The 13,295-nt window shown below is 52.5% G+C and overlaps 1 protein-coding gene across 1 annotated transcript in view; it reads left to right on the top strand.

The window, feature by feature from the left end:
- VOLCADRAFT_94549 (uncharacterized protein) overlaps nucleotides 1-11,887 on the top strand; it is a gene marked incomplete at both ends in the record, with an annotated part of 37,819 nt that extends 25,932 nt beyond the window's left edge. The window contains 14 exons of the mRNA XM_002953776.1: nucleotides 1,267-1,331; nucleotides 2,055-2,130; nucleotides 2,765-2,812; nucleotides 3,442-3,854; nucleotides 4,289-4,418; nucleotides 6,122-6,136; nucleotides 6,593-6,719; nucleotides 7,425-7,522; nucleotides 7,967-8,102; nucleotides 8,882-8,916; nucleotides 9,161-9,227; nucleotides 9,823-9,926; nucleotides 10,570-10,807; nucleotides 11,784-11,887. Of these exons, the coding sequence (XP_002953822.1) occupies nucleotides 1,267-1,331; nucleotides 2,055-2,130; nucleotides 2,765-2,812; nucleotides 3,442-3,854; nucleotides 4,289-4,418; nucleotides 6,122-6,136; nucleotides 6,593-6,719; nucleotides 7,425-7,522; nucleotides 7,967-8,102; nucleotides 8,882-8,916; nucleotides 9,161-9,227; nucleotides 9,823-9,926; nucleotides 10,570-10,807; nucleotides 11,784-11,887 (1,656 nt within the window). The remainder of the gene's footprint in view (nucleotides 1-1,266; nucleotides 1,332-2,054; nucleotides 2,131-2,764; nucleotides 2,813-3,441; nucleotides 3,855-4,288; nucleotides 4,419-6,121; nucleotides 6,137-6,592; nucleotides 6,720-7,424; nucleotides 7,523-7,966; nucleotides 8,103-8,881; nucleotides 8,917-9,160; nucleotides 9,228-9,822; nucleotides 9,927-10,569; nucleotides 10,808-11,783) is intronic.
- Nucleotides 11,888-13,295: the final 1,408 nt, after the last annotated feature.

Raw genomic sequence — 13,295 nt, 5'->3', positions numbered from 1 at the left:
TATCTACTTAGACATTAGAAAGCAGATCGCTGCGGTCATCCAGATCACTTATTGTTAGTTCAGTGCCCGGTGGGTGGACCCCAAACCCCATGCCCTATGGCATAAACATGCCGGTTACCGACCGTTTGGGGCCCATTAACCCAACCGGCCGGTTGAATGGCGTTAACGGCCCGGTTGGGTTAATGGTCGGTTGGGTTAATGGCCAGTTGGGTTAACGGTCGGTTGGGTTAATGGTCAGTTGGGTTAATGGTCGGACATATGTCTCAAGGCGTGTTATGGCACATAAAGACATAATCACAGATAGAAGACCCAGTGTTCACAAGACAACACACGGACGTCATACTAGTGAAGTTCCTGCACTACAACCTCCCGTACGGCCCAGTACGTAACCCTCCAATTTGGCAAACTGCAGCAGCTCAATCTATCATCGCTCAGTCATCAATCTGCATGTTAGGGATGTACGGCACACCCTCCGGGGTCAGCATCTGCAGCTGCGCGTTTCCCTGGGTGCCCTGCTGCTGCTACTGCTGCTGCTGTGCTTCCTGCTCCTGGGTTCGCGGCGCTGAGCGGCTCATCGCAGAACAAGCAGACTAGCTTTGGTAGACCACCCCACCACTCCACATCGAAGTTGTCCCAAAGACCAGCCGTCTTAGCGTTCTTCTTCTGGTTACGTAGCTTGTTGAACAGCTCATTCCGAGAGCGGAGAACGTCAGGGGGGACGTCTGGGCCAGGCTGCAAGGCTCTGATCGCCTTGTCATTCTTTATACTGGATTCCCTCGACATTATTCATCAAAACTACGTAGCACAGCTCGAAGACGCGGCTATGGCCCTTCAAAAACCAGCTTGACTGCAGATCTCGACTTGGTCCAACTAATACTTGACACTATCCAAACCCAAGTCTAGTGCTATCTAGTACTATTTTTACTATATTATTTTACTATGTACGCACGCGGTACGAGCGTCGTAAACTAGTGCCAGTTTAGAGCCCTGCATAGTATGTAGTACTATTTCTAGTACTATTCTAGTATAGTACACTTTTCTAGTATAGTACCCGTGCCAACCCTATTTCTGACGAAAATAGAGACGGTGGCTGCGCACGACTTGTGGGTGATATCTCTAAGGAATAACTGCAGTACTACAGTGCTGCATGGGCCGTCTGTAGACTTTTTTCTTTGTAGAAGCTTGTCAACCATTTAAGTGTACGTCGCTCGAGGGACTGCTCCCGTACGTATGATATGCTTGCTGTGCGTGGGCTGCTTGTTGCAGGTGGAGGATTTACAGCTTGCTATCCTAACAACGGAGGGATTCGGCATCACCTCCTTCGCTGCATGGTGCGTGAGGTTTTTTACTGGACCTTGTTTGCTCCGTCAACTCGTACAATGGTAAAATATTTAGTAACGTTGTAGTACGGTCCGTTTTGCTACTTATTAGGTAGGCTATGGGTGAGCTAGGTATATAGGTAAGTAAAACCTTATGATCGTCAATCGTTTGCACCCTGGTACATAAGATAAGGATAGTACTCCTTTTCTGTCGTACGGAGGGTGCGATCTATAGACAACCAGAATCGTGCAGTCGTCTACGCACTTCCTTGCATGCATGTCTTGCGCGGACTGAATGTGCATAGAATGGCATAGATGCGCGCCTCTCTTGTTGCTGGCAGCCGAAGAGATACAGGGAATGCGCTTTTGTGCGTATGCAATATATATATCTATGTTACACCTTTATTACCTTCGTTACTCCCCGTATTTCACTAATACTCACCCGTATTTCTTAGTGTGTCGTACTGTACGACAGCTATTTCAGCCTTGCAGCTGCTGTAATCCTTGCAAAGCAGGCTACTATGCATATGTTTACGGGTCCTCCAAAACGGAAGCTGAAACAAGTGATGTTATACGCTTGCCTTGTTGTACGACGTGCAGCAGCACCACCACCACCACCGGCGGCGGCGGGGTTATCATTAGTTCCACATAGGCCCTGCCTTTACCTGCCTTGCTGGATGACATCTACCTATCCCTTACAATCTATTTTGTCCTTGATTGCATGCAACATTGCAGTTACCTAGCTTACATTATCCGCGCCTTGGTCGCGCAAAGGTATAAGCTTTATAACACCTTCATGGTCATTCCGGCGGTGAGTAGTGCTAAGGTAAAGCTAAGTAAGAAGTAAAAGGAATTTTTGGGCGAGGCCCCAGGGAGCCCCCGGGATGACGCCGCTAGAAGGGTATCACATGCAAACAGTTATAAATATTGTGCTCATGCGTGGCCGTGGCGGGAATGGGCCGCGTTATTATGGGAACCACCGTGACATGCGCACCAGGGACCAAAGAGATACTCATTTGATAGCTCTTAAGCACCGAGAACCCGCTAATGATGTTCTCTGAGATACCTCATCTGGAGCTTGCTGCTGATGGGGAGTCCTGCTAAGGGGGCAGGGTTAAGGTGTTTGGGGTAAATAGGGTGTTCGGGGCCCAGAGGGGCACGTCCTTCCTTCCTGCACATGCTGCTACCTCCACCCACCCATGCACCGTCTTCGTGCTGTATGTGGACAGCCGTAATGATAAGTCACGTTTGCGTCGAATATACACCTGATGCATTTAAGCCTGGTCACTAATTTAAATAATACAGGTATATTTGTTTCTATGTAACTGCGTGATCCATATAGGTATGTATAAGCTTACATCTCGATTTATTGCTGCGTTCTGTGTATATGATGAAATACATCGCTGCTGATCGGTGTGCACGCACACATGCATGGATGCATGCAGGGCCTTGCACGCACTCTGGCGTCGCAAAATACTTCGCTTGACGTGGACGTAAGTGCAGAGCTCCGCCGCTAGTTAATAACTAGCAAACACGCACCCATGCATTCAGCGTGCTTGTTGGGTGGAGCACAGACGGAAGGCATAAGCTGGACATACATCATTCGGTTGTGTCGTTGATGATACATGCCGGGTCGTTATTACGTACACGCAAGCGTCGTGGTGCGTGTAACCATGTGGTCAGTGGTAGGCAAACACTGTTAATGCTGTTAGTGCCGTTGCGCACGGTGGTGCCGCGGCTGTGCACGGCTAGATGTACTAGCAGAGGTAATGACATGCATCCGGAGCACCTTAACAGTTATGATGCAACTAACCGGAGTTTCCTTCATCTATCATGGATTGATCCTTCCGATGGCACGCGCGAGGCCGTGGCTATACGGATAGTACGGCACACACATCGTCTACAAATACGCGCCAATACCGCTTCTCCAGCATCTATCTATAGAGGCCTTTTCGTCAGCGGCCAGCAACTACAGCATGTCGATTTATGGTGCCCACCGACCGCTTGTATGTATTGTACACGGTCGTTCCCAAAGACACGATATACGATGACCCTGTCTACAGACCATAAGAAAAGTTACATACATACGCAAAGACACCACCTGCCACATTCGCACTTTCAGGGCGACGATGACGAAGATGAAGATGATGAGGATGACAAACCTTCCATAACTGGAGGCCAGCAGGAGGAGTTAGGGAGCGATGGGGGCGGGTCAGGAGAGGGCTTGCCCGCGGCAGCAGTGAAGCACAAACGCCGCGCTACACTCAACGTGGAGCGGAACTTAGACGCTACGGGTGGCGGCAGCGGTGGCCGCAGCGGTGCCTCCACGTCAGCGCGCGGCGGCGGCAGATCGTTATCCGCTGGCAGTGAGGATGAGGTGGTGCGCATCAGCGGTGGGCATGACAAGAGCTCCCTCAGGCAAAGACAACAGGCGGAGTCGCTGCTGCTATCTAACGTCAGCTCAGTCGCTGCTGCTGGCGGCAGTGGCGGTTACTTGGGGCAGTTGATGCGCCGAGTGCGCGGCACGTTTTTCCGGTGCGTCCACGTGTGTGGCCTAGCTTTGCCTGGATTCCTGCTTGCTTGCCTAGTTGGGGAGGATGATGCATAAGGACGACGCGTACAGTTATGAAGCGTCAGGGAGGCCGAGGCCGGAGGGAATAAGGCGGCATTCTTCCGTACCGGAATAGATATGCGACTTCTAGGGCCTTTCTACCGCACAATCTGATGTGTGCTGGCATTGTTGCTTTGCTTATGATGAGCCTTTTCCGACGACTAATAAGGCATCATGAAGCTAGGGAGGCTGGGCGGAAACAAGAATGCAGTGTCAGCGTCATCAGCGCCGGCATCGTACGTCCATTATCATGATGACCTGCTCGATTCCCACGTACTACAATCGTAACTTCTTTAGCTTTAGCTGCAGTCATCATCACCTGCTGCTGGTATTGCTGGCTCCGTTCCGCTTCCCCCAGACGTGGCTCGGTGGCGCCCCATCCACTTTTGGCCGACAACGCCTGGGGCACGGCCTCAAAACGGAAGCTGAAGTACGACTCGCATGAGACTCTGATGGTCGTCACGCCGTTCGCCATGTGGGCGTTGCTGGTAGGCTGTTGATTGACCATGCATGAATGGATTGTGTTCGTTTGACATCTAGTTTTTATCTGTCGTCGTGTGCTAAAAACAGCGCAGCCGCCGGAAGTGAAAAAAGTACCATTGACTGCAGCACGTGATTCACAATGCTTTTGTCGTCAGCTGTTAATACATGTAAGGTAATTATAAGCAAGCGAAAGTCTCGCACGCTCACTACGGACGGTGCAATGCATCGATCGGACTGGCATGGTGGCATCTGTATCAACGTTTGCATGGGGCGCATGGGCGCCTGCTGACGAGGCGAATAAAAAAATGGAGGCAGCAGTACCTAGGCCTTGTAGCCTTCGTTCTCCGTACTGTGCGCTATACCTAATAAGCAATAGCGCTGTGGACAAACGTGTGCAGGTTATTGTGATATACGCTGTGGCTGTATCAAGGATTAAGGTACGTCCGCACTTATGCTGTGCAGCCGTATGTCTATGTAGGCTGAACGTACATGCATACATACGTACATGCATGCGAGTGCACCGGGAGTGCACACATTATATACCATGAATCCGTACTCGACCTATTTCTCGGTCCTATCTATCATACGATGATCCTGTCTATAGACCATGTAGACCTTATAATCGTCCCTAGCATGCATCTGACTTGCTGTAGTAGCCGGTACACTGTACGGCACACATAACCTCTACAAATGCGCGCTAAGCGCGACCGCCAGCATCTCGAGAGGCCTTTTCAGCGGCCAGCTACTACACTTGCGGTCATAGGCGATTTGTTGTATACATCCTGGACATGGAGATCCCTCGATATGCGCATGTCACGGGATCTGCATCCGCAGTTCGGTGTTTTTCTGTAGCAGTCGTAGTCGTGATATAACACAATTGCACGCTGTGGAATGCGTGCTGACCCCCCCCGCCACCCGTGGCGAACTGCTCTTCCTTTGCTGTGCCACACCGTTACACCAGGGCATTGTGGAAGTGGTTGCCATACACTCCGTGTCCAACTTTGCCGCGGCCAGGACTTACCGAGCGGTCGGTGCGGGTGGAGTATGGGTGGAAAGACGAATGACGCAATTGGGATAGATGTGGTTGCGTCCAGTGTGGAACATGATAGCTAATAATTATAAAGGTTTCATCAACTGCACAGGGCAACTAGCATTGGCATGCGGCATTTAGGGTTGCGGCAGGCCCGCACTCCGCCATCCTTAGGCATCCTGTATACTAAACAACAAACAAAATGGTTCCTACTTTTGTCGGGAAGGGACCCAGCAGCAGCAGCAGGAAACACAGGTTGAGGTCGTGATAACCAACAGCGGGTACAAGGTCTGCTTTGTTTCCATGTGGTGAATATATTTTGCTAGCTGGGGTCGTACTGATGCCGTACGTTCTGCGGGGTCTGGCCGCTTTTTGGAAATTACATTAGCCGAAAGGCCGGACGTGGCACGGCATGCCATCAGGTGATGACGGACCTCCATAGAAAAAAGTCATCACCTGATGTATGCGCAACGACTCCCTTTGCTACTGCTGGTACTACTGCTGCTGCCGCTTACCATTGAGTCCGGTTCGCACCGCCGCCCTTCCTGCCTTAACCCGCTGCGCGTTGCTGAATGTGCATGTGCGTGTCTGGCCTTCCTTCCCTTCCCTTCCCTTCCCTTGCCTTGCCTTGCCTTGCCTTCCCTTGCCTTCCCTTGCCTTCCCTTGCCTTGGCCGTAGGTTTTTTACAGCCAGGTGCGTCCGAACATGCGTAGGGTGGATGACATGCACATGAACGCGATCATGCGTGCTAAGCATTAATGTTTTCCAGATTAGCTGAAGAGCCAGGAGGGAACATAGACCCTTAGTAAAAGGTTTGTTCAGCTGGCGTTAAGTAGAAGATGCATGCATGCCTGTAAGGACGAGGAGTGCATAATAGCAGCCAACACATCATGTCGTACATGCACGTGTTTCCTTCCCCCCCTGCTGTCTCTCCTTTATGACACAACTGCTGCTACAACTGCTGCTGTTTACAAGAAGCAGAGGAGCAAAGCGAACAAACGAGCTGCTTCCCTACTTACCTGCCAACTGCCCTACAAGTCACAAGCTATATGATAGTTTTTTAATCAAACGGAAGCCTGCTGCTAGTGAAGCGAGGCATGTACGTGTACATGCATGCATGCGCCAACGGTGCGTGTTCGCCCGCTGCAGGAACTAGTCTCCATTGACGATCCGGCGCTCCTCAAGGCGCGTCGTGCTGCAGTGGCGAATGTCTTGAAGCTTGTGCGGGATGCCTGGTACACCCTGCAGCTGGGAGAGCGCGCCTTCAAGTCGATAGGTGCGGGTGAAAAACGGAACCAGGAGCGATGCGGCCGCAACAGGCCCAATAAATAATACAGCGCCTATTTCCGCTCGTAGCTCTCGGCATCTGTTAACTGGTGCACATATATCTATATCTGTCTTTGGCCAGCAGGGCGCGCAACCTCACCAAACGAATGGATAGCTAGCGTTCGCTATCCATGTGTATGTATGTGTGTATGTATGTGTTATATCACGACTACAACTGCTACAAAAAAGTACCGATCGGCGGATATGCAGATCCCGTGATATTCCCAGGATGTATACAACAGCATATGTGTTACACACCTTCTGGAGTTGCGTCACTCCTTTTAAAGGTGTAACCCGGGGGCCCGGACCTGGAGCCCTGAAGGGGCCCCCCAGGGGCCAGACAAGGGATGTCCAAGATGGTCCGGGTGTCCGGTCACCCTCATAGAATTTTCCATTACAATACCCCACATTGATATCGTGTCGAGGGGCGGGACTTGCAACGCCTGAGTACGTAATTCCAGGGTCACAAGTACATGTGATGCCTTGGTATGGTGATGCACACGTACACAGGTGCCTATAGGCACGTAGCTAGCTAGCTAGCTAGCTAGCTAGCTAGCTAGCTACGTGCGGGGCAGTAGCGTAGTGGCTTGCTTAGCTCGCCGCCTTGCTTGCTGTGCTCTAGCTAAGTCCCGCCGCCGCTGATGCACATGCGCAGGAGACGACGCGGAGCGCTTTCCCTTGGTGAAGGAGGGGATGGCGTATGCGTCCCAAGAACTTGCGGACCTTTTCTACAAAGGTGGTCCGTGTCACCAGGTATGCAATCATCCATTAGCCGGTCTTGCTGGTCATGTCGCTTCTGCAATAAGCAAATGCTTTTGGAAGGAAGAGGACATGAAGTGCAAACTGGTGATCGGTAAGCCTAACGTCTCTATCCGTACGAACTAAATCCGGCAACATGAGGAGCCCACTGCCTTCTCATTTTGTGCATTTGTAATGCTTGTAATCCGTGATTACCTGCTGGTGGCCTGGTCCAACAACTTTGATTGAATGCTGAATGATTGAATGCCTTTGTCGCGACCCTCACCACCAAACACGGTGTTTGCTGGTGAGCACGCAGCTCCGCCGTCTTAGCCGCCCGGTGATTACTATTTCCAAAACAAACAGGGCGTTAGTTATGCACGCACATGCACGCACGAATGCGAAAGCTGTCATATTGTGCACACGCGCACATATACGCCGCACCATCACATAATGCAGGCGGCATGTCCAGGGCCAAGTTATCGATTCTACGAAATCACTCGGACAAGCCTGGACAGCATGATGCAACAGTACTTGATGCGTCTCGATGCGTTGGCGTACGACAGGAGCCCCAACCCTCCCGGACTATCCAACTGTAAGTTCTTAGAAAGGCGCGCGCATGTAGTCATACAGGGGAGTGCATCCCCCAGGAGCAGTATCCAAACGTGCTCCTGTTCAGCGTCTGTTGTAAAATGTTATATCGTCTGCGAAGTGTGTCCTAGTGTAATGGATAGGGACGGTCCCCATCTAACACACCAGGGCGCGATCTATGAACAATGAAATATTTCACAGCAGGCGAGCGCGGGGCCCCATATGGATGCATCCATCCAGGCATCCCCCCCGAAGGCTCTTAAGGTGACCCTACATGCGGCAACCCGTTGCACGGCAGGATCGTGACAGGGGTGCGTGCATGACCGTGGCAATTGCTCTGCGATCCAACTGCATGCATGCATGCATGCATGCATGCATGCATGCATGCATTGTCTCTATTTCGCCAGCAGCTATATTGTTCGTTACAAAAATATATCTGTGCCCTGCATGCTTGCTCATGCGTGATTTGGGGTATGTACATCTGTCGTATCAAATGTAGCCAGCCATGCATGAATAGAGGGGAATCATGATTTCTTTATTTGCTTGCATGGTAACGGGCAGCAAGGGCTTGATAATTTTTTAACAGGCGGTTCCGGCCCTGGCGCGCAGCACAGTGCATCCCAATAACTGGCGCTTCATGCAATTTAGCAGTATTCTGGAACGAAACCCTAGGTGCGCAGTAATAGCGTAGGATACCCCCCTGCACAAGGAACCTAACCTTTAAACTGCAATTTGCGTGTTCGCTTGCCCGAATGCCCACACAACCGGTTCGATTATTTGCAGCTGACTTCGACCTAATTTACAACATCGGCACAAAGGTACGCGCGCGCGTGTGTGTATATGTGCGTGTGTATGTGTGTGTGCGTGTGTGTGTGTGTGTGTTTGTGTGCGTGTGTGTGCGCGTGTGTGTGCGCGCATGTGTGTGTTTGTGTGCGTGTGTGTGCTTGCGACGTTCGTATCGTGCAGATGTGCACTGCTGCCGCACTTGCAATAAATCCCCCCTGATGATTGCCGTTGCCAACGAACAAACAAATCCTGCACACATGCACGTGCACGTTACAGGACTTGTTGAATGGCGCCGTTGCGATCCAACTAACCCACCTCGACATCATCTTGAACCGCTTCAGAGGTCAGTAGTCGCCAAATACGCATATTCAATAATGTGACGCTCATTGAGGAGCGGCGGTGGCGGCGGCGGCGGCGGAAGGGGAAGGGGCCGCTTCTGTATTATGGGTGCATCGGTGGGGTGACCCATCGGTGGGGTGACCCATCGGTGGGGTGACCCATTGGTGGGGTGACCCATCGGTATGGTAAAGGCCTCGGTAACTCCTCCTCGGTAACCCCACCCAGCGAGGCCCCACTCTACCGACCGGTTGGGCCGGAGGGTACCGATCGGTGACCGACCGGCCGAATGTGTATCCGCCGTGGGGACTTTGCGCGATCACTTGCGCATCACGTTCTCTGCACCCAGCCGCCGGGTGCACGCACGTAAATAGTTATGCCGCGTCGCATTATTAACTGCCCGCCGGCGGCTAGCTAGCTAGCTATAGGTGGATCAGCTAATGAGGAAAACTATGCCTGGTATATGTGCAGCAGATTCTTGGTGCGACAGCCGAGCAAGCACCTGCTAGATACGCCGTTGCACCCGACTGATGAGGAGCTTCTTAAGTACCGCAGTACGAAGGCCGCTTGCCGTGCGTGGCTGTGGGTGACTGCGGATGCAGGTGTGTTTATCCTTCATGTGGTCCTCTTCATCCTTCTGTGGGTGATCTTCGGCGGCTTCATGGTGCTGATGCTCTTCCCGCTCTTGAGGCGGATATCGCGCGAGGTCGGTGCGGCGTGTGCTTGCAGCAGTCAGCGCTAGACAGTGCTCTCCGCTGGCGTCCGTCGCTCGATGCGATGCTTGGGTGTGCCAGCTATGCTATATAGGCCAATACATGCATCATATTCATACATGGACACATACCTGTAGAGAGTAAGCTATCCATTTTGTTCGTTTCGTTTGCTTATCAGCAAGCAGGGGAATTATGTCGTTCGCTCGTCCTGGAAGTTGAGGCAGTTGTGGTAGTTAACCTGTAATGCAGCAGTCCTGGTGTCAACAGAAACAGCGTGTGTGCCGCGAAGACACATACTTGCTTTGGGCGAGGAATTCGAGGTCAGGTACTACTGGTTAAGCACACACCAATGCCCCCGGAGGTTCCGGGATCGAGACCTGTCATTGTCGAAAAATCCTTCCGATGGTGGAAGGTAAAAGTGACCCTAGTCGATGGACGGTGGTAACTTGGGATAAAGTGGATCTGCGAGCTGACCAGGAATAGAGTTAAGCCGCCGTTGATCCGGCAGATTCCGTTTGGATGCTGGTGGTGGGTGCGGAACCTGAGCGATCCACTGAAGAATTGGCTAGGGTGACTGGATGAGGGTGCACCGAACTTGTCACTACACTTGCCAATCCCATGCATGCGCGCATACAGAGACGCCGGGTCGCTGAGCTCCTCAGCCAGCTGCCCCTGGAGCTTGATGTGGAGAAGCTGGTGGCAAGGGCGCTAAGTGCCACCGCTGGCGCCAGCGGCGGCGGTCCTGGTTCCTTCAAGGGCGCGTCCCTGGGTGCCAGTGGCAGCGGCGGGTCTGGCGGCGGCGGCGGCGGCGGCCTGTTTGGGGCCATCTCAAGTTTGCGCTCGGCCGAGCCAGCAGCAGCAGCAGCAGCAGCTGGTAAGGGGGGATTTGGGAATATAGTTGGGGCTGACTAGGCAGGCAGGCAGGCAGGCAAGCAGGCAGCAAGTATGCGTTCCTCGGTTATCGACTACATCAGTAAATTTTTAACCACCTTTAATGTCGTATTCTGGGCATATCACGGGATCTGCAACTGCCGATCGGTATTTTTTCTGTAGCAGTTGTAGTCGTGATATCACATATAGGCGACATCCCCGTGTAGGGTTAGGGAGATAGGGACCGCGCATTACGCGAGGGTGTCGCCTATAGGTGGTCCAAACCTTTACTGACGTATCAGCCAGTGGTGGTGTCAGGGCGGATGCACGCACGCAGACGTGTTGATTCTGCGTCACCTTCCCCGACACGTCCGGCTGCATTGCGGCACCCCGGCATTGCTTCCCTCCCATGTATGACTTCATTGTGTGCTGCGCTGTCTCTCTCTCTCACACACACACACACACACACACACACACACACACACACACACACGCACACACACACACACACACACACACACACACACACACACACAGAGAGACACACACGTAGACAGACAGGCACACACGGACACACGGACACACGGACACACACACTCACACACGCGCACATACTCACACAGAGAGACACACACACAAAGACAGACACACACAGACAGACAGACAGACAGACAGACAGGCACGCACACACAGACAGACAGACAGACACGCACACACACAGACAGGCACGCACGCACAGACAGACAGACAGACACACACAGACACACAGACACACACACACGCACGCACACACACACACGCACACACACACGCACGCACACACACGCACACACACACACAGAGAGAGAGACACACACACACAAAGACAGACACACACACAGACACACAGACAGACACACACGCACGCACGCACGCACACGCGTACACGCGTACACGCGCACACGTAGTAATAGAATGAGGACGATCCGCGCTGTTCGCAGGGTCGCCCGGAAACATGGTCGAGACGGACAACGCGAGCAAGTGGAAGGCAATTATCAAGTACGTACGTGCGTACGCAACACAAAGGAGGAGAGAGTATATGTGATTGTGCATGGCCCGCATCGGCGCCATCTGCATGCTACGATGGAAGATAAAGCAGCTAGGCATGCAAAGTATGGGGCCTGTGGGCAAGGCATGGGTTGACCTTTGCCACCATCGACATTTTTGTGTTCATGCATGCATGCCTGGGTTGCTGTCTTGTTGCACCTGTATCATAAGGTGCTGATATTGTTAATCGACGCAAATTTCGGTCACGGTTATTATGTATGCTCGACGCCTGATGGCGGCTTGACAGCACTGCTGCAAAGCATCGACTACAGACTACTGTCGTAGCTGGCCGCAAAAAACGTTACTACTATAAGATGCTGGTAATAAAGCAGCTTTAGCATGTACTTCAAATACGTGTGTGCCGTACTTAACAACAGCTACTACACGTCGTGTCCATTGCTGGTCCGTCGTGATTACACTTAAACCGCCTCCTCGGCAACGAGGCCACCAGCAGCAAACCCAATTAAACCTCTTCCAGTTCGCAGACAAAACCGTTGAAACCGCCACTCACGGACCTGCGGGGCCGGGCGAGTGGGTGGATAGACGGTACCGGCAGTTGACACGAACCCACCATCAGGGGACATCAGGGGACATCAGGGGTCCTGTTTATTAGCGCCCGCCCGCCCGGTCTTCCGCACGAAGATCGCCCAAATAAAACACATAATTTGGTCCCATGCACGCACTCCTCTCCTACAGGTCCGCCAGCCATCAGGCGAGGGCCCTATCAAATGGCAAGCGGGCCAGCGGCAGCGGCATAGCTAGCAAAGGCGGCGCAGCCGGCAAAGCATCAACCCACGAAGGCGGGGCCGCCGCCACCGCCGCCGCGTGGTAGCATCCACGCAGTAGCAGGTGTACTATCTAGTCCGTGTATAGCGGTAACTGCTAATAACAGCAATCCTGCGGGGAACCGCTATTGTCTGCTTTGTCTACTGCCTATTTGCATGATGTAGTGCTCAATGCGATGTGTACGTATTGTAGGTCGGGTTCATGCATAAGTGGGTGCATCAGTGCATAAATTTACACCTCCGTCGGGGGAGGAGCATTGAACACAGCCAGCAGGAAACGTGCGCACGCACGGTGGAATCGCCTCACAATATGTACATACATATCGAAGGGAACCTTACATACGCGCGTGTGTGTGTGTGTGTTCGAACTCCTGTACTCTACTCCTGTAGAAAGCAGTAGTAGGGTGGCCTCTCCATTTTTCATAGAAACGCCTGATCTGTTAATGCTTCCCGCCTTACTTTCGTCGTGGAGTGTGCATAATTATCCAAGCTATAAGGGGGCATCAGCAGGCATGGCTTGTGGACATGCGTACATACATACGCACATCGGGCCCACAACGGTCAGTGAGCACGGGGACGTGCTATACACGCATGCATGCATGCATGTTTTAGTCGGCCGTG

This window comes from Volvox carteri, assembly GCF_000143455.1.
Source record: "Volvox carteri f. nagariensis unplaced genomic scaffold VOLCAscaffold_38, whole genome shotgun sequence".
NCBI classification, from domain to species: Eukaryota; Viridiplantae; Chlorophyta; class Chlorophyceae; order Chlamydomonadales; family Volvocaceae; genus Volvox; species Volvox carteri.
This window is presented reverse-complemented; position numbering and strand designations above follow the sequence as displayed.